This window comes from Malania oleifera, chromosome 13, assembly GCF_029873635.1.
Source record: "Malania oleifera isolate guangnan ecotype guangnan chromosome 13, ASM2987363v1, whole genome shotgun sequence".
NCBI classification, from domain to species: domain Eukaryota; kingdom Viridiplantae; phylum Streptophyta; class Magnoliopsida; order Santalales; family Ximeniaceae; genus Malania; species Malania oleifera.
Window position 1 is genome coordinate 74,039,103 of NC_080429.1, and position 24,983 is coordinate 74,064,085.

The 24,983-nt window shown below is 35.7% G+C and overlaps 1 protein-coding gene across 1 annotated transcript in view; it reads right to left on the reverse strand.

Moving 5' to 3' along the window:
• The window catches only part of LOC131146688 (synaptotagmin-5), a 54,033-nt gene extending 41,179 nt beyond the window's left edge, over positions 1 to 12,854 (reverse strand). Inside the window, exons 1-3 of the mRNA XM_058096436.1 lie at positions 12,338 to 12,854; positions 11,840 to 11,914; positions 11,586 to 11,693 (exon numbers count right to left, since the gene is read on the reverse strand). Of these exons, the coding sequence (XP_057952419.1) occupies positions 11,586 to 11,693; positions 11,840 to 11,914; positions 12,338 to 12,535 (381 nt within the window). The 5' untranslated portion in view covers positions 12,536 to 12,854. The remainder of the gene's footprint in view (positions 1 to 11,585; positions 11,694 to 11,839; positions 11,915 to 12,337) is intronic.
• Positions 12,855 to 24,983: the final 12,129 nt, after the last annotated feature.

Here is a 24,983-nt window from a genome sequence, read left to right on the forward strand (position 1 = left end):
TCAAAGACTTAGGCAACTTGAAGTACTTCCTTGGTATGGAATTTGCAAAGTCAAACAAAGGAATTTTTGTTCCCCAACGCAAGCATGTGCTTGATTTACTTGGAGAAATAGATCTGCTAGGGTGCAAAGCAGCAGAAACACCTATAGAGCTGAACATAAAACTCCAACCAGCTAAGGCTGAAGAAGTGATCAACAAAGAGCAATACCAAAGATTGGTAGGGAAACTCCTTTATCTCTCTCGTACACGTCTTGACATAGCCTTTGCAAGAAGCGTGGTAAGTCAATTTATGCACTCACCAAGATTCGAACATTTTGATGCTGTGTACAGGATTCTAAGGTACCTAAAAGGGACTCAAGGTAAAGGTTTATTATTTGAAGGAGGTGGGAATTTACAAGTTGAAGTATACACTGATGCAAATTTAGCTAGAAGTATCACTGATAAAAAATCAACTTCTGGCTATTGCACCTTTGTTGGAGCAAACCTAGTAACATGGCGCAGCAAGAAACAAAATGTGGTGGCAAGGAGTAGTGCAGAGGCAGACTTTAGGGCTGTTGCTCATGGAATTTGTGAAGCACTATGGATCAAAAGATTGCTGAAAGAATTAAAATTACTAATTCACTACCAATGAAACTGTATTGTGACAATAAAGCTACAATAGCTATCACTCACAATCCAGTTCTTCATGATAGAACTAAACATGTGGAGATAGACAAGCATTTTATCAAGAAGAAAATAGATGAGGGAGTAATCTGTCTGCCATATATCTCGACAACTGAGCAAGTAGCAGACATACTGACAAAGGAACTGCCGAAGAAACAGTTTGAAAACTTCATTAGCAAGCTAGCCATGGAAGATATCTTCAAGCCAACTTGAGGGGGAGTGTTGGAAAGTTTCAAATCTGTTTAGTCAACTTTCCTATTTTTCTAAGAGAATCTCGGCTGTAAATATGTGAATATCCTAGAGTATTTAGTTTCCTTAGAAGTTAGCATCTTTGGTTCTTTTCTTCTTGGTTCTTTCCTGCTATTCTTCTACTATACATCTATTTATACAAACATGTACCTATGTTTCGATTAATGAGAATTATTTTCACAAGAAGCTATCTCATTCTAGAAATCATTTTAGGGAAATAGGACACCATCAGGAAAAAAAACTACAAGCGTAGAAGCTAGAGAGGAGGCTCTCCTCCCTTGAGTCGTTGTCATGTGTGCACATGCAAATTTGGATGATCCAAGGTGAGAAGGACTCAAATAGGATGAAGATGCAAAAGGACTAGATAAAGATAATATGTTCATGCTAAGCAGAGGAAAAGACTCACCAAGGTCCACACAACTCAAAGAATTAGAAAAGTATGCTGTAAACTCAAAGAGCGTTACATCAATCAATGTGAAGGAACCCTAGCATTTTCTCTAAAGGTCTCAAGAGAGGAGCATTCGTCAATGGAGGCTTTGTACTCTAAAGAATCTAAACGATTGACCAAGGCATATGCCTTTGGGGATTAAAAAATATTTTCTCTTATATTTCTGAGATTTAAAAATAAATAAAATACAAGAGGACCTATAATGCATAGGCTTCTCCAGTAAAAACATAAAAGGTGTGTTTTCTTGCTGGTGTGTGAGAAGGCATACACTAATGGCCATTTTCACATTTGCAGTTGCGCCCTTGCTGTATTTTGGGTGAGAAAGCAATGAGGCATGCCCCAATAATGCCTTTTAAAACATTGTTTCTGGCAATTAGTTTGTGTAACGTGCACCCCAGAATTATGTCTAAGGTAGCTGTTGGCACAATTCAGTCATTTATGGAAGTATATTATTGCTCCTACCCATTGCAGTTTCAATCTAGATAGGCAAGGGTCTGATAATATCATTGTGATGTGAGAAATCCTTCACTTTGTGAAGATGAAGAAACAATGTGATGTTGGATAGCAATGACAATAGACCTTGAGAAAGCTAGTGACCAGATTTGCTGGAGCTTCCTCCACAAGACATAAATGAATGGTGGATTTTTGAGAACATATGTTGACCTCATGCTAGTTAATGTTTCCATGACCACGATACAGGTTGTTTTGGAATGCAGATTACAGACGCATTCAAACCATCCAGGGGCTGCAGCAGGGAGACCCTTTTTCTCCCAATGATACAGATGGTGAACCATGTTCTTCCATCCAAAGTTTGGAAGCCTATTCATAGCTGCAGGGGGATTCAGAAGTCTCCCATATCCTTTTGTGGATGACCTCATGAAATTCAGTGTCTTTGCAAGTATTTGCCACTAAACAAGAGAACCCTTGGTTAGAATGTGCGCAATTCCATTAATCTTCAGCAATAGGAAATATCATGGGACCTGCCTTGTTCATCAAAGAGTTACCAGGGCTACCAGGGCCAGTCACTACTCACTACAGTATTGGATGAAGTAAAAACATGTTTGGCAGGATAGAAATCTGACTAGCCTTCTTTCAGAGGGAAGACTACTCTGGTTGAAATAGTCTCTTCCTCCCCTATATACATAATGCAAGCAACATAGATTCCAGAATGTGCTTGTGAGGAAATAGACAAGCTTAATCAAAGCTTTTTTTTTTTTTTTTGGGGGGGGGGGGGGGGTGGGGGGGGGGGAAGGAAGGGAATGGGGAAAACTCACTTCGTTAATTGGAATCCGATTCACTGACCAAAAGTGGAAGAGGGCTGGTGGTAATTTAGTGCTGATGGTAAAACTAGGTTGGAAAATCAGTAATGATTCTCCCATCTTATTGACTGAAATCATGAAGAGTGAGTGTCTTAATGTTGTCAATGTTTTTCGAAATGGAGCCTTCGACATCTAGTTTGCATCAGATAAGCTTCTTCAAAGGTACTGTTAGATTACCACTTTACTTAAAACCTTAAGCTGTTAGGTTGTGGAGCAATAATTTATATCAAGCCTTAACACTCCTCCACACATGCATCTGGGTTGCATGTGGAGAGATAAACAAACAATAAACAATACCCATTACACTGAATAAAATCATTCTTAACAAACAACAATAAACACGAGCAGCGAGACTAGGACCTAGGACCTCCTGGCAATCATAGGTCTAATACGATGTTAGATTACCACTTCACCTAAAAGCTTAAGCTGTTAGGTTGTGGACAAACAATGTATATCAAGCCTTAACAGGTACAAAATTCCTTGAATGAGGCACAGATCGGGTGATTAGCAGTGGTAAAAATAATCAATTCGGGAATGATCAAAGCCCACTGTACCATTTTGTGGTTACCTCCATTCCAAATGCTGAGAAGAAAAAATTTGGGCTACTGCAGAAATGCAAGAGAAAGGAATGAAGCTAGCTTCTTCCCAGAGGACGTGTGTCCGAGATTAGAAGCTGTTTTCCATCTGAACCTTTCTTTGGAAGCGATGCAGCTATGCATTCGGGGAGCTCCTTGTTGTGGATAGCTTGCTGAAGAAACAGCCTGTAGGCTAGCAAATGCTGAAAAAGAATGATGTAGGATTGATTGGTGGCAGAGAATCATTGAGAAAATAGAATATTACCAGAAAACCAAAAAAAGGTAACAGAACAGAAGATCAAGGACTCAATTTCGCGCTCAATTCTTAATATTCAGATCTGCCTCTCATGGTTACACCTCAAGCCTTTACATGGGCTTTCTCCTTATGCTAAACAAGGAAACAATCTCTAGAAAATAATATCGACTCCAATAACAAAAAATCTCTGGAAATAATGTCAAATCCCTAAAAACTAAACAGTACATAATTGTAAAATTTTTAAATCATAAGAGCCCTAGATAATCCACTAGATTCTCACCTTAAAAAATCCTACTATTAAAATGCTGCTAAACTAGGAAAAATCCTGAAAATAATAAACCACAAGATTGCCCAATATTCTGAAAATGCCAAATATGATGAATTTGGGTCGCAAGCTTTGAAGCTTATATTGCAACCTTCTCCCCGGTTGGAAAAAATTCAACCTCAATTTCAAAACATTTGAAGGATGAACAATTGACCAACCAAACAAACTTGCAATGGAAAAATATAATCCTCATACTTCAAAATAAACACGAATGCAAGTAGGCAGAGGCATTGAAGATAAACTTATGAACATCTGTCATTTCTGCAATTTCCTCCTCAAGTTCCCCCACGGAGTCTTTGGTCTTAGATGTCAACTTTAGCACGCCCCTTATGCCCTCAGATACTGTTGCTAATAAAATAGTCACAACTTGGTTTTGACACAGACCTCTCCTCCTCCTCTTCTTCTCCAATAGTAAACTCATTTAGATCGACCCTGTTGTGAGTGAATTGATTGCTTGGCTAGTTAATTCGATAACTAATGGAGTAGTTTGCTCCGTAATGACTATTGTTGGGCCAGTGATACCATATGCATTCTCAATACCCTTCTTCTCTATCAATTTATAGTGGGCCATAACAACTGTTAGTTCAATGTTCTTGTCTGCAACTTCCTTGTTGCACCATTGCAAGTATAGATCAATCTTTTCAAGGACATAAGTATTCCTCCGAACCTTCAATTCAAGCACACACAATTGGTCTATGGTTACCATAGTTTTTTTCTTGCTCTCTTTTATTTCTATGAAAACTAAACTGGGTCAATGCAAAGGCGCTGGATCAGTCCAGATTGGTACAACCTGAGTTGGGCTGGACAACAGAGTTAGCTTGGCTAAAACAAAATGAACTGGAAGAACGTAGGTTTTAACAGGCGCTCGTAGGTTCAGCCTGGGCTTGTATTACACTGGGTCCAAGAAATTTGGTTTATGAACTGGACTGAAGGTTGCCTGATGGCTAGGCAGGAAAAGGTGGATGGTGGTTAGACGTTGGTAGCAAGGGAGGATTGAAAACAGGCTCTGAGATCAAATTGATGCAGGACTGATTGGCAGCAGAGAATCAGCAAGAAAAGAATGATAGAAAATTAAGGGAAAACCAAACGAAGGTAACAGAAAATAAATGGGAAAATAAACAGAGAGCAAGAGTCAATTTAGGGCTTATTTCTCCATAAATCTGCCTCTGATGGTTACACATCAAGCCTTAATACAGGCTTTATTCTAATACTAAATAAGGAAACAATCTCTAGGAAACAATATCAAGTCCCAAAGGAAACAATCTCTAGGAAATCATGTCAAATCCCTGAAAATTAAAACAGCACATAATTGTTAAATCATAAAGACTCTAAATTTTACCTTATAAGACAATCCTCTACAAAAAATTTCTGCGAGAATAGAAAAAAAAAATCCTGAAAAAAGAAAAATACTACATTACCCAAAAATCTTTAAAATTCCAAACATGATGAATTTGGGTCACAGCCTCAAAACACCATTGCATAACAGAAGGACCACTCAGACTGCAAAATGGGACAAGAACTGGAGAGTGAAGTTCCAGCAGAAAATCAGGTACTTCCTCTGGCTGGCCATGCATAACAGCCTCCTGACTGACAAAGCAAGATCTAATAGAAACTTATATCATCTGTGATCAGTGTGGGAATATTTGTAAGGATCCCTTCCAAGCCCTCCAATATTGTTCGATGGCCAAAGTTATATGGTGGGACAGTCTGAGGTGTAGAATGATCCCAGAATTATTTTCTTTGAATTTTGAGGACTACATGCTCACAAATCTTGGTAATAGAAGCTCTAGATTCAGCAGTGATACACCTGCCCTCTGTTTTTGCATATGCTGGTTTGGACATCTGGAAATATAAAAATTGAACTGACCTCTAATGATCAAGCTAGCCTCCCAACTAACTAAGCTCAAGTTATCATGCTTCAAGTTCAAGAATCTCTAAGATAACTCAAAACAAACATAAGAGCTTCCTCCTAGAAATGAAGTACATTTCCTCAACTCTTTCCTACAGAACTTTGTCAAAATCAATATAGACCAGAGCCCTATTGGCAACCCAAGAGGAGCAATAGACAACAGCAGGAGGCCTCATCAGGGATATGGAAATAAGATGGGTCTTAGGCTTCCATTATAGTGTTGAAATCATGCTGTTCTAATGGCTGAGGTTTTGAGTGCATTACAAGGACTGGAGCCGACCTGGGACTCAGGCTTTAGGATGTTATCCAGAGATGGATTCCCACCTTAATATTAACATTCTGAAACAACTGAGGGTAGACAACACGCCCAGTTTGATGCAGTCATGGCATACAAAGAGATGATAAGCAGATGTCTGGGCATCTAACCTGAAACATGTTCATGGGGTAGGGCAAGCAGCTGCAGACTAGCTGGCAGACTTTTCTACTTACATTTCTGCACAGGAAAATGCTATTCATACTCTAAAGTTTCACTCCAAATCCATTTATACTCCCTGATTTGGCACTTGATGTGTTATGTTATAGGTCTCATAATTTAGAAAAACTATCAAATTTTAGAATTGATCGCCCATGATAAAATGTGACATCAAGGAATATAAAAATTCTGTAGACATTTTCTGCTTGTAAAGCATGACTCGTCTGAGGGTCTAATGATGCAGCATGTGTTGCGGAAATACACTATAGGACTGCCACATTAGAAACATGAAAGATTAGGATTAGTTCCAATTATATTTAGCAGCCAAGAGATCCTCTCATGGAGAAATGCAGCAATGGAGGGTATGGAAGGTGCCACTGGATGAATACTCAACCCAAACTTCAAAATCTTATCAATAATTCTGAGCAGATCAAAATTGATATGCAAATTGGAAAGGAAAAACTCTGTTCTGCCTCTTCATTATTTCAGATGAGATAAATATAAGTACATAAAAGACTCGAACATTAAAAGGGGAGCTTAGGCGCAACGGTAAGGTTATTGCCGTGTGATTTGGAGGTAACAGGTTAGAGGCGTGGAAAGAGCCTCTTGCAAAAATGTAAGGTAAGGCTGCGTACTATAGACCCATTGTGGTCTGTCCCTTCCCCAAACCCTGCATACGCGGGAGTTTTGTGCACGGGGCTGCCCTTTTTTTAAAAGACTCGAACATTAAATGTTCCTAGGAATACGACTATTCTTGACAACAACTATTTCATGTTTCTCTAGACTCAAAGGGCGCGTTTGTTTTGATGGCTAAGATTTATAGGACTAGACTGGACTGTATAGTAGGTTCTCACATTTGGATTGTCGTCTATAAAGGAAAAAGCAATAATTTAAAAGACCAAACACCCTTAATGAAAAGAACAAATATAACAAGAAAAGAAAAAGAATAAAGAAAAGCAAAAGGCAGTCTAGTCCTTTTATTGCTTAGCCATTCCTAACCCATGATGAGCGACCAAAACAGCCTTATACAATGCAAATGAGCTGACGCCTTCCTTCTTGGCAAGTCCTATCTTACACCTTTGTTGCACCAAAGGTAGGTGAAGGGTGCTAGTTGAGCCACCAAAACAAACACACCCTAAGACCAATAAATGAAATTTGGAACTTGACTTGTAAATTAACTTTGTAATAAAGTTGGACTTAGGAAATGACCCACTTTGACTAGACCATAATAATGGCACTTAGTTGACAAGAATTAACAATTATTATTGCAACTAACAAGGCAAAAATTTGCCCAACTTCTACATTTACCTCCCCTGAGGTTTCAAAAATTTCATTGACCTCCCCTAAGGTTTCAAGAATTCCAGAGACCTCCCCTGAAGTTTGCCAAAAAGAAACAAATCTCCCCTTATATTTTGCAAAAAGATAAGTCCTTTGAGGGGAATTTTGTGTCTTTTTGTCAAATCTTAAGGGAGGTATGTGACATTTTTTAAACCTTAGGAGAGGTGTCTAGAATTTTTAAAATCTTAGGGGAGGTCAATATTTTTCTGCCAAGTCTCAAGGGAGGTCAATGTCTTTTGCCCTAATATTAACTAATGCTCTAGTAGTTCATAACTGCATCATTCCCCCTCATTACTGTTGGCCTAACAAAGCTTAATCTCATTTTGATAATGACAAACCAAGGCATCTAATTGTACCGTTAAGTGTGTATACAGGTATTACTGTATAAAAGCACAATGGAAGATGCAAAATGGAAAGCCATGAAGCATACACGACAATCATGTATGCATGATAACATGAAGCTTGGACGAAGACCAAGCTTAAGGTCATGAAGACCTAATTAGTTTGTTATGTGTATTATAAAATAGGATTCATGTAAGTACATCTTACTTGATATTTGTTACAAAACTCTTAGGTTACTTAATTGGACCTTAGATACCTTTTAAATTTTTGAAAAATATTTTTATTAGTCCAAAAATTATTTCAAAAGGTTAAAATCATTTTTGGAATAAAAAATGTAAATGAATTTGAATTTCAGGAAGTTTGGGCACCTAAGACTTAGTGCTTAGTCAGCCGAATGCAAAGTCGACAACTGGTCTGGCATCAGGGAGTTCGGGCGACCGAATGGCTATTGTCATTTTTAAGTTCCAAACACAATTGGTTCGGGCGACCAAACCTCAGGGTTCAGTTGACCGAAGGCTCAATTGAAGCGACCGAACCTTAGAGTTCAGTCGACTGAATGGCTACTAGCACTTTGAAAATTCTTGATTTAAATTGGTTCGAGCGATCGAGCATTCAATTTAGTCAACCAAAGCACTGCGATAAGTTTCGCAACAGCAGAAAATCTCTCAGATTCTTGAAGATTAAGTCATTAAAACACGCACAACGGCTATAATTCAAAGTTACGTATAAATAGCTAACCCTAAACGTGTTTTAGACACCAATTACACATTATTAACTGAGATTAGCGCCGTTCTTGCGAAAAGCTTTTGTGTGTTCATCTTTTCAAGCTTATTGCTTTTCAAAACCAGAAAGCCTTAGCCTAACTCTTCGAGCTTCGTTGCAACCATCTTCTGAGAGTGTATTAGAGTGTTTATTGTGTATGTATCTACTCTTTTCAGAGAGTTAAACTTGTACAAATCTGTTCTTGATTACTTCGTGTATACTAACAACTCTGGGATTGAGTTATTGACAAGCAAAAGGGTGTTTTCGCTTGAGAGGCTTCTCCGCCTATTGAAGGTGAGAGGTTTCTCCATCTATTGAAGGAGGGTATAGTCAATCCTCATAGCGGGTTGCTTGGGGGCAAGGACGCAGACACAGAACGCCGAACCTTGTAAAAAATCTAGTGTCACTCTCTACCTTAACTCTTTCATATTTCTAAGCATATTGACATTGATTTTATCTGCTGGGAATTTTATTGTGTTAGTTTATCACTTATTCAAGTTATAGCATAAACTATCTTGTGGTTAAGCATACTTTTATTGATTTTGATCAACTGTGAATATTGTTAATATTGTGTAGTTTGGTCACATATTGAGAAGTTAGAGTACTTGTGAAATCATAATATTTAAAATTGATTAAGCTTCCGCATAAAATTTTAAAATACCCAATTCACCCCCCTCTTGAGATCACACCTCGACTTTCAATTAGAAGAAACTTGCCACCATGAGACTTGCCATCTTTAACTATTCACACATTTTGGCATCACTCAAGATACGCTCCTGTGTGCTCATCCAAGAGTTGGTCAAGCTTTCCTTTCCACAATACCAAAAATAAAAAATTAGTATATTTTTTCCTTTAATAGCATGCCCCTTGATTTCTTGTTCTGCCACATCTTCTCCCTTTTAGGCAATCATTCTGGAGGTTTTCCCTATTAGGAACTCATCTTTTTGACTGCATTTAACAGACCAACTTCTCACTTAACCCTTTTTAAATTTGCAATGGTGATTAGCATATTCTTTTTGGGTCATGCTTGTAGATTTCCCTTGAGCTTGTTCAAAATCCTGCATATTTCCAGCATTCTAGGCCTTCAAAACTCATTTTGTTGCTATTGCACTCTTGATTCGGCTTTGGTAGCAAAAACTACTTCGAAAATTTATTATCTAAAGGCTCATTGTCAAAAGCCTTCTTGTTTTGCAACCTTTCATGGGAATGGGTTCAACAACATTCGTGTCATAGCTTGATTCTGTTGTAGCACCGCTCGCATCTTTAGATTAATTGAATGTACCAAGAGCTTCATTTTTCATAGAGATCTACAGTTGAGGAAGACCTTGATAGCTCCATCAAAGCCTTCTCTTAAGTGACATATTGGCCCGTTTTATCAAAACTGTCGGTATGCATTTCATCCTTTATGTTTGCCCCATGAACATCCTTCATGGGCTTTAAAACTAGCTTCTTCTTCTCACTTTTTTAACATAGAAAGTGTAGGTATTGTTATGCATATCATGGATAAAACTTCAATCATTTTATCAAGGACAAAAAAGTAGAATATGGCATATGATCAATATTACGTCACACCAAACAGACTCTTTATAGGATATCCCAATTGAAAAAACCAATCATGCACCTCATTGTCTTCAGTACTTCCTTCCTTTTATTGGACCAAAAATGCAATATGGTTGCGGGAGCTCCACTACTTCAAGCTTCAATTTCTCCACTAAGCAGAGTTTTGCAACTTTCAAAGTCAATTACTAACCTAAAAGCTTTCACATCTTATTCTAATCTGAGTCTTTTACAACCAATCATCCTGCATCTGAACCATTTCATAAACTGTCCTTTGCTCTTCTCTAGAGATTGCAAGTGTCATATCACCCATTTCATCAACCAAGGACTGATACCAATTCGATGCAGCATGCAAGGTGGAAATACATTGCACCTTGTAGGATCCCTCAATTAGAAATCTGAAAGGTTAGGATTAATTCCAGTGATATTTAGTGGCAAAGAGATCCTCTCACATGAAAACATTTTAGTAGAGGGTATGGAAGATGCCCAGTTAGTGAATCCTCAACCCACACTTCCAGCTCAGGAAAATTCAGAGCAGATTGATAAGAACCATGGAAAGGGAAAATTCTGTACTGTCCCTTCATTATCTAGTAGTAAAAGGGTAGCATGTACATTCTTTGAAACCTCAAGAAGGTAAGCACAAATATCAAAAACCTCAAAGGATTACTATACAATTTTCCCAATTATATATCACATGCATTTCTATTTCTTGAAATCCAAGAAAACCAGGTCAAATAACTTGTATTTCCTATTCTTTCTCTTCTAATTTTATTTTATTTTCTTTTGTGATGGGGTTGGGGGAGAGGCTAGGAAGGCATGGTACCACAGGGACATCTAATTATTTTCACCAACCAAAACCACTGGAATTAAATGTCAATACAAAATATTGAGCAGTAAAATAAACAAATAAAAGTATACGGACTGGTTTATGCATGGCCTGCCAATAGATTGCTCAGGATAGAAATGCAATTGAACAAAGATCTAAGAGTTTGCTTTTTTTTTCCTCTATGGTTTGATTATGATACAAATATAATCTGATTAAATTTTTTACAAGCTTGGATTCACATGCTCTCATCACGTCAAACTATACATTAGAGTTATTCTGGATTTGGTCCACTCAAGACAATCTTGTGTAATTGCAAGGGAGTAAACACATCTTAATATCTAATATAGTTATTCAAGTGGCATGCCATTACAATTCCTTTCACAGAGTTTAGGCTCAAAACCTTGTGAGTCATTAGCAATTTAAGCATCTAACCCACCAGAATGTACGAATTTGAAAAGCAAGGAGATATTGAACCAAAGATATATGGAATGAAAAAACACAAAATAAAACCTAGTCCTCAAGGAAACTTAAGTGAAGGAAACACACCTCAACAATAGATGAGAACCTAATTGAAAGCTTCGGACTAAGGTAGTTAGGCCAAATGCCTATCAACAATTTATTCAGCCACTCGCAGTGTTCTATCGGCGTTATTTGCTGTATAAATGCAAAAATAAATACACTTAATATCAACACTTTATGCAGCCACTCAGAGAATTATATATATATATATATCACAATCTAACTCAATATATGGTGCTCAAATTTCAGAAAAGAAATAAGTAAAGGAAAGAAAGAGGTACCGATGTATTTAATAAGATTTGCTTCCACTTTTTATTCAAGTCCTCTACAAGGATTCGTTTTTGATAACTACCATACTGCAGACAAGATAAACGGATATATCATGCCAAAGATGCAAATTAAATTCCTAAACTGGTCATAATCTCATCATTGCTCCATGTGCAGAGCAGCGAGGAGGGGGAAAATATCGATTAATATCTTACATTCTAACAACAGATAAATTAAATCAAATGGGTTTTTGATTACGCAGAAACCACTTGTCAAGGTCATTGTCTTTGTGGGAAAAAAACACTTATTACAGTCAGCTTAAAACCTAAGTTCGCAAAAAGACAACTTGCAAGGTTACACTTAAACCCAGGAACCCCAAAAGAAAGAAAAAAAAAAAAAAACACACACACACACACACACAAAAAGAGGGTACATACAGCGACATCTTAAACCCAGGAACAACATAACTCCAGGAGAAAATAGAAAAGATACGAGCTAAGAAATGAAGTCACCTGGATGGTTGCCCACACGGCGACTACGATTGGTAGCCAATTGGAGAAGGAAAAAACCCATTTTTCAATTGCCCAAAGAAGTATAATTAGAGAGATCCCAAAGGGGAGAAGGGGTCTCTCCACCCTAAGCTGCTTCAAGAACTCCGCAACCTCTGTAAAATCAAAATCCCTCCTCTTCCTCCTACTACCACTACCCATTTAAATTAATCAAAGAGAAAAACCAAATGGAAATTTCAATTTCCCAGAAACAGTTTTCTCAGAACACTTCACTTTCCCAGAAACAGCTTAAACTCCTCCCCATCCATGGCTTCTGGGATTCCCAGAAAAAATTTGGAAATTTCAAATTCTGCGACAGAAAACAGAAAACCCATTGTCCAATTTTCAGAGAAGGCAAGGAATTAATAGGATGTGAAGAGATGCATCAGTTATATGAAGTGGGAGAGACAGAGAGGAAAAGTCTCATTTTTGAGATAGCTGGTCAGCTAAACCAGCTTAGACAGTTAAAAACAAAGTTTCATTTTTGGTTGGTCCGCATAGGAATTTTATTACAGAATGAAATTACTCGGTAGCCTGGTATGCGGGTCCTTCCCTCGCCGCTGGATCTCGCTTTATCTCAATTCAACGGTTGTGATCAATAACCTTCGTCGGGTTAGATGAAGAACGTGGGCAAGGGCCCACTAAATCAACGACGATATAGCGCTCTCGCTTGACCTTCGAGAAAAAACTTTGACATGATTGGACGGCTCAGAGTCCATCAAAACTCGTCAAAATTTGTTGGCCGTTGGAATTCCAAGGGTTGGCTCAGCCCAAGTGCGTGCAATCGCCGTAGTGAACGTACCATAGTGCTCCTTTCCAGAAGTGGGATTGTTAAGGTGCGTGTGTGCCTCGGGTGGGGCCCATCCCCACCTCGTTTCCCGCAGAAGTTGGAGGGATCGGCCGTGGTCCGAGCTGGTCTCGTCCGAACCCATGGGTCGAGAATTATGTCTCCGAGTCTGGCTGCAACGTCGGCCTTAGCTAGCCGAGCCTGTATATTTTACTATTTTAACCCCAATTTTCTCCAAATTTCAGCGCCTGCCATTTTCACCTTCACATGTGATGTGTCATAAATAAAATCATCGAAATTCTAGCTTGAATTAATTTTTAATTTTCAAAAGCTTCTTCGGGTAAAGTATTTAGAAGGGATAAAACCCTTTTACGCCCACTCGATTTTTTTGAAAATAACAATATACTTTCTATGAAAAATAATTAGAGACTTTTTTATTTATAAATTAATACTAAGAATCTCATGTCACTAGTTAATTGTTAAATTTATAGGGTAATTTTAATTGAAATATTTTTTTGTCATTTATTCACATTTGATCATAAATTTACAATTTTTAATTGAGATATTTTGTTGTTTAATTTATTTTGCATATCAAGGTATAACCTGTGTATGTAAGCATGTGCATATGTTAATGTAAATGTTGATATATTTTTATAGGCATAGCTACATAGTCTTTAACGTTTTGCATAAGGAAATGAGTGTTTTCTATTAAAATATAAAGAATGATCTCTCGTTCTTGGTACTCTTGCCACAAGCTACCAAATAGTATCCCTGCACTTAAATGGTAGTTTTCCATCCTTCTATTCTCATATCATTTTACAATATACTATAATATAATGCTAGTGACTTAATTAAGAACTTGTAAAAAAAAATTATTACATTGTTCATATTACATTAATATAAGAGCTAAATATGCAATACTATGTTATTTTAATATATACATATATATAATACATGTTAGCTTTAGTGGCTACATGAGTTCAATTGTCTTGTTTTGATAATAGTAACTCATTAGTGATTCTAAGTGAACTTATCTTTACATATCAAGTTATGGTAAGTATAAACTCAAATGCAAAGATCAAGTAAATTCTTAATAGGTTAGACATTATCAAAAATGAGAAGATTGTTAGCTTTGGTGGTTACATCATCATGTTTAATATGTTTTGATGATACAAACCTATATGTTGTTCCTACTGCATTCCATCTTTGCAGATCATGTTTAGTATAGGTTCAAGTGTCAAATACATAAAGTATTGGTCAAAAGGCAAAGATCGAACCAAGTTGACGTTCGAATAAGAAAATCAAATGGACACGTGCTTGGAAGAACTCCAGCACGACCAAAGGAAGCTTTAATGTAGTCTTATATGTATTTGGGGAGTGTTTGAGGTAGTATATTTTGTAACTCTTGCGATTTTGTTTCATACATAATTTATGAGCAAGAGTTGAGCAATTTGCACATGTATATTAGGACACATGAGTTTATAAGATTTCACTTAAGTCACAAACTCAACATTCATGGTTTTCAAAGTTAATTCAAGGAGTTTATCAAAAGAATCCTAAACTCAAAATATGTTTTCCAAAGGGACAAGTTTTCAATATCTTAGTTTTATAAATTTTTTCATACTTAGTCCCGATTTTAACAAAATGAGTTTTATGTCCTAAAGATTCAAGAAAGTCAAGTATATTTTCTACAAAGGACATCCAAGTTTATAAGATATCAAAACAAGCTTCAAATGTATTTTCATAATCAAGATATCTTATATTTAAGGGAAAACTCACTGGGACAAGTTTTAGTCTTCACTAGACTTTATATATTTTATATACTTTTGTCCAAGAATGTTTTAAGTGATTAAAAGGCTTTTGGGTTGGGTTTAAAACATCAGTTATGCACCTATCAAATTTTCTGAACATCCTTCAGTATTTGGGCATAACTTTTACTAGAAGAATCCAAAAAACACAATCTTGGTGTCCTTGGAAAGTTAAGAAAAAATCTCATAACTTTTATGTTGATAACGTTTTTTGATTCAAGGCACTAGTCGACCAATGGGTGCAACTAGTTGACCAGTTCAGGCAGACTGTTAACGATTGCAGAATGCTGTTAGTCAACTAGTGGGTCTGCCTAGTCGACTAGTGAGTGTGACTAGTCGACTAGTGGCCTCGAACCCAACACAGCAATGGGAAGAAACGGCTAGAACTTGAGCCAAATGAATGAGATTTGAGAATTTAGGTATATTCCCAAAAGGGGTGATGAATTGGGTTTTTAAAATTTCTTTATAACTTTGTTTTACAAAATTTTTTGTTGAGTATTAACCCAACAAATTGATATTTAGCAATCACACAAACAAAATAATATTGATCAACAATCCTTTGAAGTTTAGTCAATAATCAATCTAAGTTCGATCTTTTATGGTGTTAAAGACCAAGTTGATTAAAATCTTAGAGTTTCAATTATTCAAAATCATATTTTTCTTAAACAATGGATAGTTATAATTCAAAGATTTGATTTTGTAAAGCCTTAAACTTTCCTTTGATTAATTTAACAAAAATCAACTTCATCTTGTGATATTCAAAATCAGTATTCAATGTTACTTTTCAATTTAAACCAACCAACAATCAATAAGATAATGTGTTGATTTCAAATATGAACCACACTTAGCATTTCAGCAGCTTCCAATATACAACAAGTATTTAATAATCTTACACGTAGGTTATATACTTGCAATAAATTAAAGAGAGTAGAGAGGAGTTGTAGACCATATTTTTACAAGGTTCAACCAACAACCTACATCCAACATCCCTAAATCGTAAAAAAAAACAAGACATGAGAACAATTTTGTTTGTACAAAAGAAACTCTCAATTAGAGCAGATTTGTACAATTGAAATACAAGATACTTCAACAATAAACAATATAAATGAATGAAGCTCAAATAAATAGCACCATGGTTTTGATTTGATTTGAAAATTTTAGTTGAAACGATCAGAAACCGTGAGTTGAATCAACACAAGCACAGCAAGAACTTCAAAAAATATTTCAGTAGGGAATTTCGAATTCTCAAGATGTGTATGCTTGATTGTTGTGATTATTGTATTTGATTTGTGAAAATAACATGTAATTTGTGAAAATAACATGTATTTATAGAGTAATGAAGCATTCATCCATGTTCCCTAAGTTTCTTGTAGTGTTTCCTAAGTTTTCTCCATATTTGGAGTCCAAGAAATCAATTTTAGAAACTTTCCCTCACTGTTTAAATTTTAAAATATGAAGATCAGTCGCCTATAACCTAAGGGTTAGTCGCCTGAGCCTTTACAGTTCAGCAAATTTTTGAAACACAGTACTGAGTCATTCGCATGAGCCTAAGTGGTCAATCGTCTATCTCGATTCTGTTTTCTTAACTTTGTCAGCATAAAAAGGTTAGTCGTTTGATCAAGCTACATCAGTCGTCAGAGCTTACAACTTTTATGAATTTTCAAAAACTTTGATTTCAACACTTTAACTTTTGATCTTGGAAAACTTAAATGAGACTTTTAAATATATATATTCCATGGTTTTCAAAAATAGGTCTCTAAGTCAAAATATAGGTCCTAAGAGTTTCAAACATTTGTATTGAAATCGTGAAATACTTACCTAAGACTTCTTATAAGCTAACACTTTCTAAGCACTAGGTCTTCATGCATTTTTCTTCCATTCTTTGTGTCTATTTTGACTTCTTTCTTCAATAAACTATAGTTTCATCAGATCTTATATCTTTAAGTCCAAGCTTTTAATAAATTCTTCAAATACTTGAGACCTTGGTCCTTTATCAAACTATTTTATCCCTGAAACTTCACTTAACCAAATATGTTAAGTATCATTGATTTGTTGTCATCAAAATAAGATTCTAAGCCTTGTTAGGCCAATAGTATTCACTCCCAACGAATAGTTAACGGCTAGAATGAGTTCTTGGCTGTAAATACAAGTCCTTAGACTTGATTTAACATCATTTTTAAGGTTTTTGATCATTATTAGTGAAAAACATCTTTTTATACAAAACCTAAGCACATTGCATATTAGTTCTTCATTACATGTGCTCATTTCTCTTGCTCACTAATTGTGTTTGATTCATTCCATGAGAGAGCAGTGTGAGATTTTGTTGTAATTATTATCAACACATTGTGAACGACATTACTTTGTAACCATCTTCTTGTTGTAAGGTTCTTTATGAACTGTTTGGTGAAGGTTCTTTGTGAACCGAACTTGTAAGGCATCTTGGTGATCCTTATGGCTCTTGGTGAGCGTGGTAGGAATTTTTTCCCGAGTGTAGGGTTTGGTACCCGAGTTATAAGGCTTGTTCCGTCAGTGAAGGAGTGTTATAGTGGATTGTGGAATCCTTGACTTAGTGTTAAGGCATAGGTGTAGGCTTGGTGCCGAACCACATAAAAATACTGATGTTGATCTTTCTCTACTCTTCTCTTTATTTTACTTGTCTTGAGCATGATTTACACTTGATTTGTTGTGATATAATTGCTTGAATCTTGCCAAGATTTTTATTTGGTAAAGAAAATTAAAATACGCGAAAAGAGTCCATTCACCCCCCCTCTTGACTCTATTGTATAACTCCGCTGCGGGGCACGACATATATACTCCAGGGGCTTAGACAGATTAACAAGTGGTATCAGAGCCAGGCACTTGCTTTTTCGGAGTAAAATCCAGAGCTTAAAAGATCAAATGACGTATTTAATGGACACCTCTTCCCAAGGGCAATATGTGACCAATTCTCCAATGTTCAATGGTTCCAACTACCCGGAATGGAAAATTAGAATGACGACCTTCATCCGGTCATATGATCTTCAAATGTGGAGAGTCATCACAAAGGGAGATTACATCTTCAAAAATGAAGATGGGGAACCAAAAGAAATTGAGGAGATGTCAAGCACAGAAATAAGGTTAGTAGAGTTGAATTTTAAAACAAAACATTTTATTTATTGTGCTTTAAATGAAGTTGAATATAGTTGTGTTTACGGATATGAAATTGAAAAGGAAATGTGGGGTTTGCTTCAAAGCACCCATGAAGAACCTAGGAAAGAAATGGACTTAACCTTAGATACATTTTGTGATATTCACCAAGACACACTAGGAGAAGCACATTGTGGCTTTGTAGCAAATGAACAACTAGAGGAAAGTAGTTCAGATGATGATGAATATATTCCTTCATATGATGAAGTAGTAAGTAATTGTGCTAAATTGTTTGATGAATTGGTTCTAGTAAAAATAAGGAACAAAATTTTTGAGAAAGAGCTTAATTTGTCAAAACAAATGGAATTCTCTTTGAGAGAAGAAAATAATTTTCTTAAAAGGGAAAATAAGGAGTTTTTTGAAAATTCTAAAAAAGAGCATGATATTTTAGAAGTAAAACTAAAAATCTTTGAGAAAAAATTGTTAAAATGCAAAGGAGCCGTTTGGTGAAGGTTCTTTGTGAACCGAACTTGCCAGGCATCTTAACGATCCTTGTGGCTCTTGGTGAGCGTTGTATGGATTTGTTCTCAAGTGTAGGATTTGGTACCTGAGTTGTAAGGCTTGCTCCGCTAGTGAAGGAGTGTTATAGTGGATTGTGGAATCCTTGGCTTGCTGCTAAGGCGTAGACGTAGGCTTGGTGCCGAACCACGTAAATATAGTAGTGTTAATCTTTCTCTACCCTTCTCTTTATTTTACTTGTCTTGTGCTTGATTTATACTTGATTTATTGTGATATAATTGCTTGAATCTTGCCAAGAGTTTTATTTTGTAGAGAAAATCAAAATACACAAAAAGAGTCTGTTCACCCCTCTCCCCCTCTTGACTCTATTGTATAATTCCGCTACGAGGCATGACATATATACTCCAAGGGCTGGGACGGATTAGCAATACATGCAATAAGAAAAATTAATAAGTAAATTAATTATCCTATGTTTCATTTAAGCAACAAAATATATAAGTATATCTGTATGCAAAGAGGCTCTTACAAATCATACTCTATCAAAATGCAAATATCTTGTCTCCATTAAAATAATATTAACAATAGTAAAAAGTTATCTTAACCATTCACGATCATATGGTTATCAATGGTCATGGCCAACTTGCATTTATTGCCTACCATTAGTCATGTTGTGTATTAAGAGAATATATAACGCAAGTAGGAGGCCAAGGTGAATAAGGGATAATGTTGAATTAGTGGTAATTAAGCATCAAATCTCCGTTAAATAGGAATCGATAATAGGATATTAGTTTGGGTCTAATCTAAAGACCTACTTAAGTTGAAGTTCCACTTACACAACAATTGTCTTCACAACCTTGAATTAAGATCTAAGAGTCAATTTACCTACAATTGACCCTATGGCCAACCCAATAAGATTGATTCTAGAACTAAATTGATGGGCCAAAATTATATAATTAGCCCGATATGATCCAAGCCCTCATTTAAGTTATGTGTGTACATGTTAATTAATTAAATGTATTCTTTTATTCCCATTATCGCAACGTTCTAAAGAATGGTCCGAAATAGCGAGGGATAATAATAATATAGGTTCGCTGAAGTCGCTACTAACCTGTTATTTTCCTAAGTGTGGTTAGTTCACCTAATTGCTACTTGTTGATTGATTTCTAGACTAATCGTAAACCAAGGAACCAATAGTATCGATCTTCATTTACCAGAGTTGGGATCGGGAGTTTTACCAAAGTTGAGATCGGGAGTTAATTTATGTGAGGAAAAGTTACCAGCACCCCTACACACCCCATTCTATGAATAATACCTAGTTGACCATAAATTATCCATAAATTGAATCTAGTGGTCTTTAATTGACTCCTTAAAAAGAAAATAAATATTAAAATTTTAAAATAAAATATGAAATAAGGTATCATTTAGGAATGTCTAATAAGACCACCAAAGAAGGGGATTTTGTTAGACAAACTTCCCTCAGAATGTGAGGTTTGAAACACCTCTTTACCTATGTTTAATCATTGGGAAGCATACACACCAATATATATATATAATAATCAAACAAATTCATCAAATTTGAGCAAAAAGAGTCATTAAAACATTCCCAGGCTTCAAAGTTTTTTAAAATTTTTTTTGAAAACTTTCTAACATTTTTCTACAATTCTTTGGATTTTTAAAGATTTTTTGCTCATTTTATTTATTTTTTATATTTGTTTTACTATTTGAGTCAAAATGACTCAAATAAATTTTATTTATTTATTTTCTAATTTTAAATATTTTTTTTATTTTTTCAATTTTTTTCTATTTTCCCATTTTTTAAATTAAAGAAAATGAACATGGCGGTTTAGGCCGAGTCAGACCAATTGAATTGGTTTGAACTGAGTCAACGGTTCAACTTAGGTTGACCTAGGTCAAATCGAGTTAACCCAGTTGGGGAAAGGGCTGCCATGTGTTAGCTAGCGGTGGTGACACACAGGTATTTTATTTTTTCAATTTTTTTTACTGCATCAAGGTGACGTCAGCATAATGTCATTTGTCACGTGACAACATTTAGCGGGTCTTAGGGGTTTGACATAGATCGCTGACGTGGCAACGATTTGGCTGTTTAGAGAAAACACACATTGGATGACCTAAATCACATCACATCACTTTCTAAATGCGCGGTCCTAGATGCACTACGTGTCACCATCCGTATAATGACACATGTCCCACTAATTATATTTTTTTCTTTATTTTTTGAAAATTTAATGTAAAACCTTTTCTTTTCTCTTTTCCTTCTTTTTTTTTTCTTTCCTTTTCTCTTTGTCATTCTATTCACTCTCTCGTTCTCTTCTCTCTCTCTCTCTCTCTCTCTCTCTCTCTCTCTCTCTCTCTCTCTCTCTTTTTCTCTAATTTTGTCATCTCTTTTGCACCTGTGTCATAACCTACCCTACCTGGCGACGACCTCCACCAATTCCCATGAGTTATATTTCAGGTAACCTCTCCTCATTCTCTCTCTAATCTCTTTCTTTTTTATCCCTATCTCACACACACACACACTTTCTCTCTCTCTCTCTCTCTCTCTCTCTCTATCTTTGTTCTCTGAACCTTTTGATCACTTTCTAATCTCTCTAATTTCTCTCCAATCTCTCTAATATTTCTCTATTTTTTTTGTAGGTCTTGATTCACAAACAGGTGTAGAGAGCCTGGAGCTCTTTACTTTGCTTCTAGATCTAGGCTTGCATCTTGGAATGGTAAGCCCTAATTTCTCTGATACATTCTCTTATGGTTTGTTTCTCATTTTCTTTCCTTTTCTTTAACTTTATTTTCTTTTCTTGATTTTTCCTTCGCTTTCTCATGAGCCAAACAAGATCCTAGGCTTCAGTTCATGATAGGGTTAGGTCAGGCTTAGGGCTCTGGTTAGGTTGTTTAGATGTTGGGCTAGGTTAGGTTTTAGGAGATCGGGGTTGAGATTGGTTGTGGGCTTGGATAGGTTTGAGCTAAGCTGGGTCTAATAATTAGGCTCAAGCTTTAGATGTGCTAGCTCAGGTTTTGCATTGAGGGTTTAGTTTTGGGTTGGACTTGCGACTAGGCTCAGACTTGGGCTGGCTGGTTAAAGTTAGGACTTGAATTGGGTTTAAGTTCGAATAGGTTGGGCTAGAGCTTAAGTTGGGCTAGGGCTTTAGTTAAAGTTTAGGCCACAGAGTCTTTGGCTTAAGTGAGTCCAATTGGTTTTGGGTTAAAATTGGAGGTGGGTTTAGGCAACTGGATTAAAGGATCAATTGATCCATGTCAACCCTTGACCTAGGTCTTGAGTAAACAGGTCAATTGACTGGTACCCAGGTCAAACTAACTCGAGTCCCTAGGGTAGGTTCGGGGTATTCAATTTGGATCAGGATTTCGGATCTAGGCTTTCAAACCTGGATTTAGTACCTAGGCTTATTTGGAGTATTTTAGAAGAATTCCTTATAAACCAAAATCGAATTCTGCTAAGAGATTTCGTTCAAATTCAAATTTAAATTACAAAGTTCTGAATCTAAAATTATCAATTTTAAACATGCCAGAAACTAAAATAGGAACAAAAATTGAAAGAATGTATACCAACCTCTATTTTAGAATTCTTGTGTGCAAAATTTCTCTTTTATCCTTGTACAATATCTTCTAGTTCTTTATTGCCAAACCCTTTTTCCAGCTTCTACACTTGAACCTTTTCAATCTTTAATTCTTCCTCACCTCTTCAGTCATCAGCTTTTTTTTTTTTGAATACTCTTAAACTCACAATCTTTTAGTTTTTCTTACACTCTTAGTATCCAATACTTTTCTCTAATCTTTCCCCAATTTGCCTAACAAAATTCCCTTTCTAATATTCTTCCCTCAACTCTTGTTTTAGTGAATAATTCCTCTCTTCAACCCTGTCCCTAACCCCTTCTGAAACTCACTATTTATAAGCCTGATGGATCCATTTAATTAATTCTAATTTGACCAATTAGAATTTAACTAATCAATCAAAATTAAATTGAATTGATCATTTTATGCTTATATTAAACTATGATTTTACCCATATGTTACTTGTGTATATTCCCACATATCCAATTTCCATTACCCACACGTTAATTGTGCAATCCCACATGTCTAATTTATTTTCCTTTTTTTTTCTTTTGTACTTGCAGGTTTAAAGATGGTGGCCCTATTTTCTTGTTTTTTTTATTTTAATTTTTAATGTATTCAATTTTTTATTTTATTTTTCTATATTTTCTTATTTTATTGAATTAATGAATTAACCCAATTATATATGAAATTTAAAAAATAAAATGACTAAGAAAAAGATCTAAATGGGCTATATAAGCCTCGGACAAAATGAGGGTGTCTACACCCATTATTTAAATATTGTGTTTAAATTGATATTATAATTATACCATGTAATAACATCATATTTCTCTATGTGTATGTTTGTAATATATATATACGGGCGCGCACACACACACACATACACACATATCAGTATTATATAAATTAACAATATTACACTATTTCTTTCATTTTAGCAACAAAGCATATAGACACCCCATTAATGGAATATACAAGAAAAAAAAAAGGAAAATAGTTGAATGCATGGAAAAAAATGAAAAATAAATAAAGATTGGAATGCATTAAAAAATTTTAAAAAATAGAAAATGAAGCAAAGTGGGTTAGCATTTTCATCTTTAACTGCAAGCAATGGAAATCAGACATGTGAGAATTTATGTAAGTAACATATGGGCGAAATCATAGTTTAATGCAAACATAAATTGATCAATATAATTTAATTTTGATTGATAAGTTAAATTATGATTTATCAAATCAGAATCGATTGAATTGATCCACCAAGCCTATAAATAGTGGGCTTCATAAGAGTAATGGACACATAGTGACTGAGATCCAAAAAGTAAAAGACGAATTGCCCACTAAGAATTTTTAAGAAAAATTGTGACGAGAAGGTTAAGTGATTTTGATTGAGGAAGTGAAGAAAAGTTGAAGACTAAGAGGCTTGAATTGCAGAAGTGGTGGAGGATTGACAGAAGGGAATTCAAAAGGCTCTTATAAAAGGAAGAAGAAATTGCAGAGTGGAGAATTCAAAATAAGGGTGGGTAATGTTTAATTTTGCATTACTTTTTTTAAAAAAATTTCTAGCAGATGTGATCAGCTAATGTTATTGACTTTCAAGCGCAGAAGCTGTCAAAGTAATACAAGGGTGAGTTCCAAGATCGAATTCATGGGGACAATGGAAAATATGCAAGCATTAAGTTCTTACAAGAAATCAAATTTTCATTTATGGTGACAGGAATTTCCTAAACAAATAATTAGCTACGGGTTGTGGGTTCAGTTGACTGAGTTGGGTCTTTCGGTCGACTAAGTGATTTCAGTCGATTGAAGTAACAATGTCGGTCGCCTGAGTTTTTAGGGAATAAGTTAGAATGGGTTCAGTCGCTCGAACTAAGTCAGAATGGTTTCGGTGGACCGAATTGGTATTTTCAATCGCCCAAGCTAAGTCAAAATCTGAAAGTGATGATGAATCTAAGGATGTAAAATTACCAATGACTAAACAATTCAAAAGGAATGTGTAGAAACTAAATTGCAATTGTAAAAGACAATTAATTAAACACTAGAGATGCAAGTTTCACCCATTTCTGATTTGGTACTAGATATTCCTCTAATTTCCTCTTCTCTCAATTACTTTCTCATTCCGAGAGATTATGACTGGATAATATAACGTCCAGCCTTCAATTTCAGTATAATCCAAAATACTTAATATATTGTATAAAAAATCTAAACAATGAAAGAAAACCATCAAAATCTCGCCACTAGTTCAAGCATCAGTTGTGCCTTAATGTCTACAATTGATCAAGACCAAGAATATAGAATTTTAATCTTTTCTAAATATAAAATGGAATACAATCAAGTAAGTTAAACATTAAAGATCCAGAAAAGGGAGGAAATCCAACCCAAAATGGTCATGGGTTACTCCTTGAATCTCAAGATATAAACCTAGCCTATCATGTTTGTAATCCAAAATTTCCAGAACAAATTAAACCAAAAATAAATCATTGACAACAATAAAAATAAATAAAATAAAATAAAATAAAATAAAAAAGGGAGAGAGAGAGAGAAGGAGAAGATATAAGGGATAAATGAAGGTTATTTTTGTTCTAGCCAAAGCATTGCCTCACGCACACACGGTTGTTGCCTTGAGCTTCCTGCTGTTGTTATGCCTTCACGACTGTTGGCCAGATGGCCTTTTCTTGTTCTTTTGTTTGGGCCCATCTACTGCCTTTATTATGCAGTTGCCAAATACTCCTTTGTTGCTCTCTCCTGCACATAGCCCTAGCTTGTTCTTTTGGGGCTAGCCCACTGC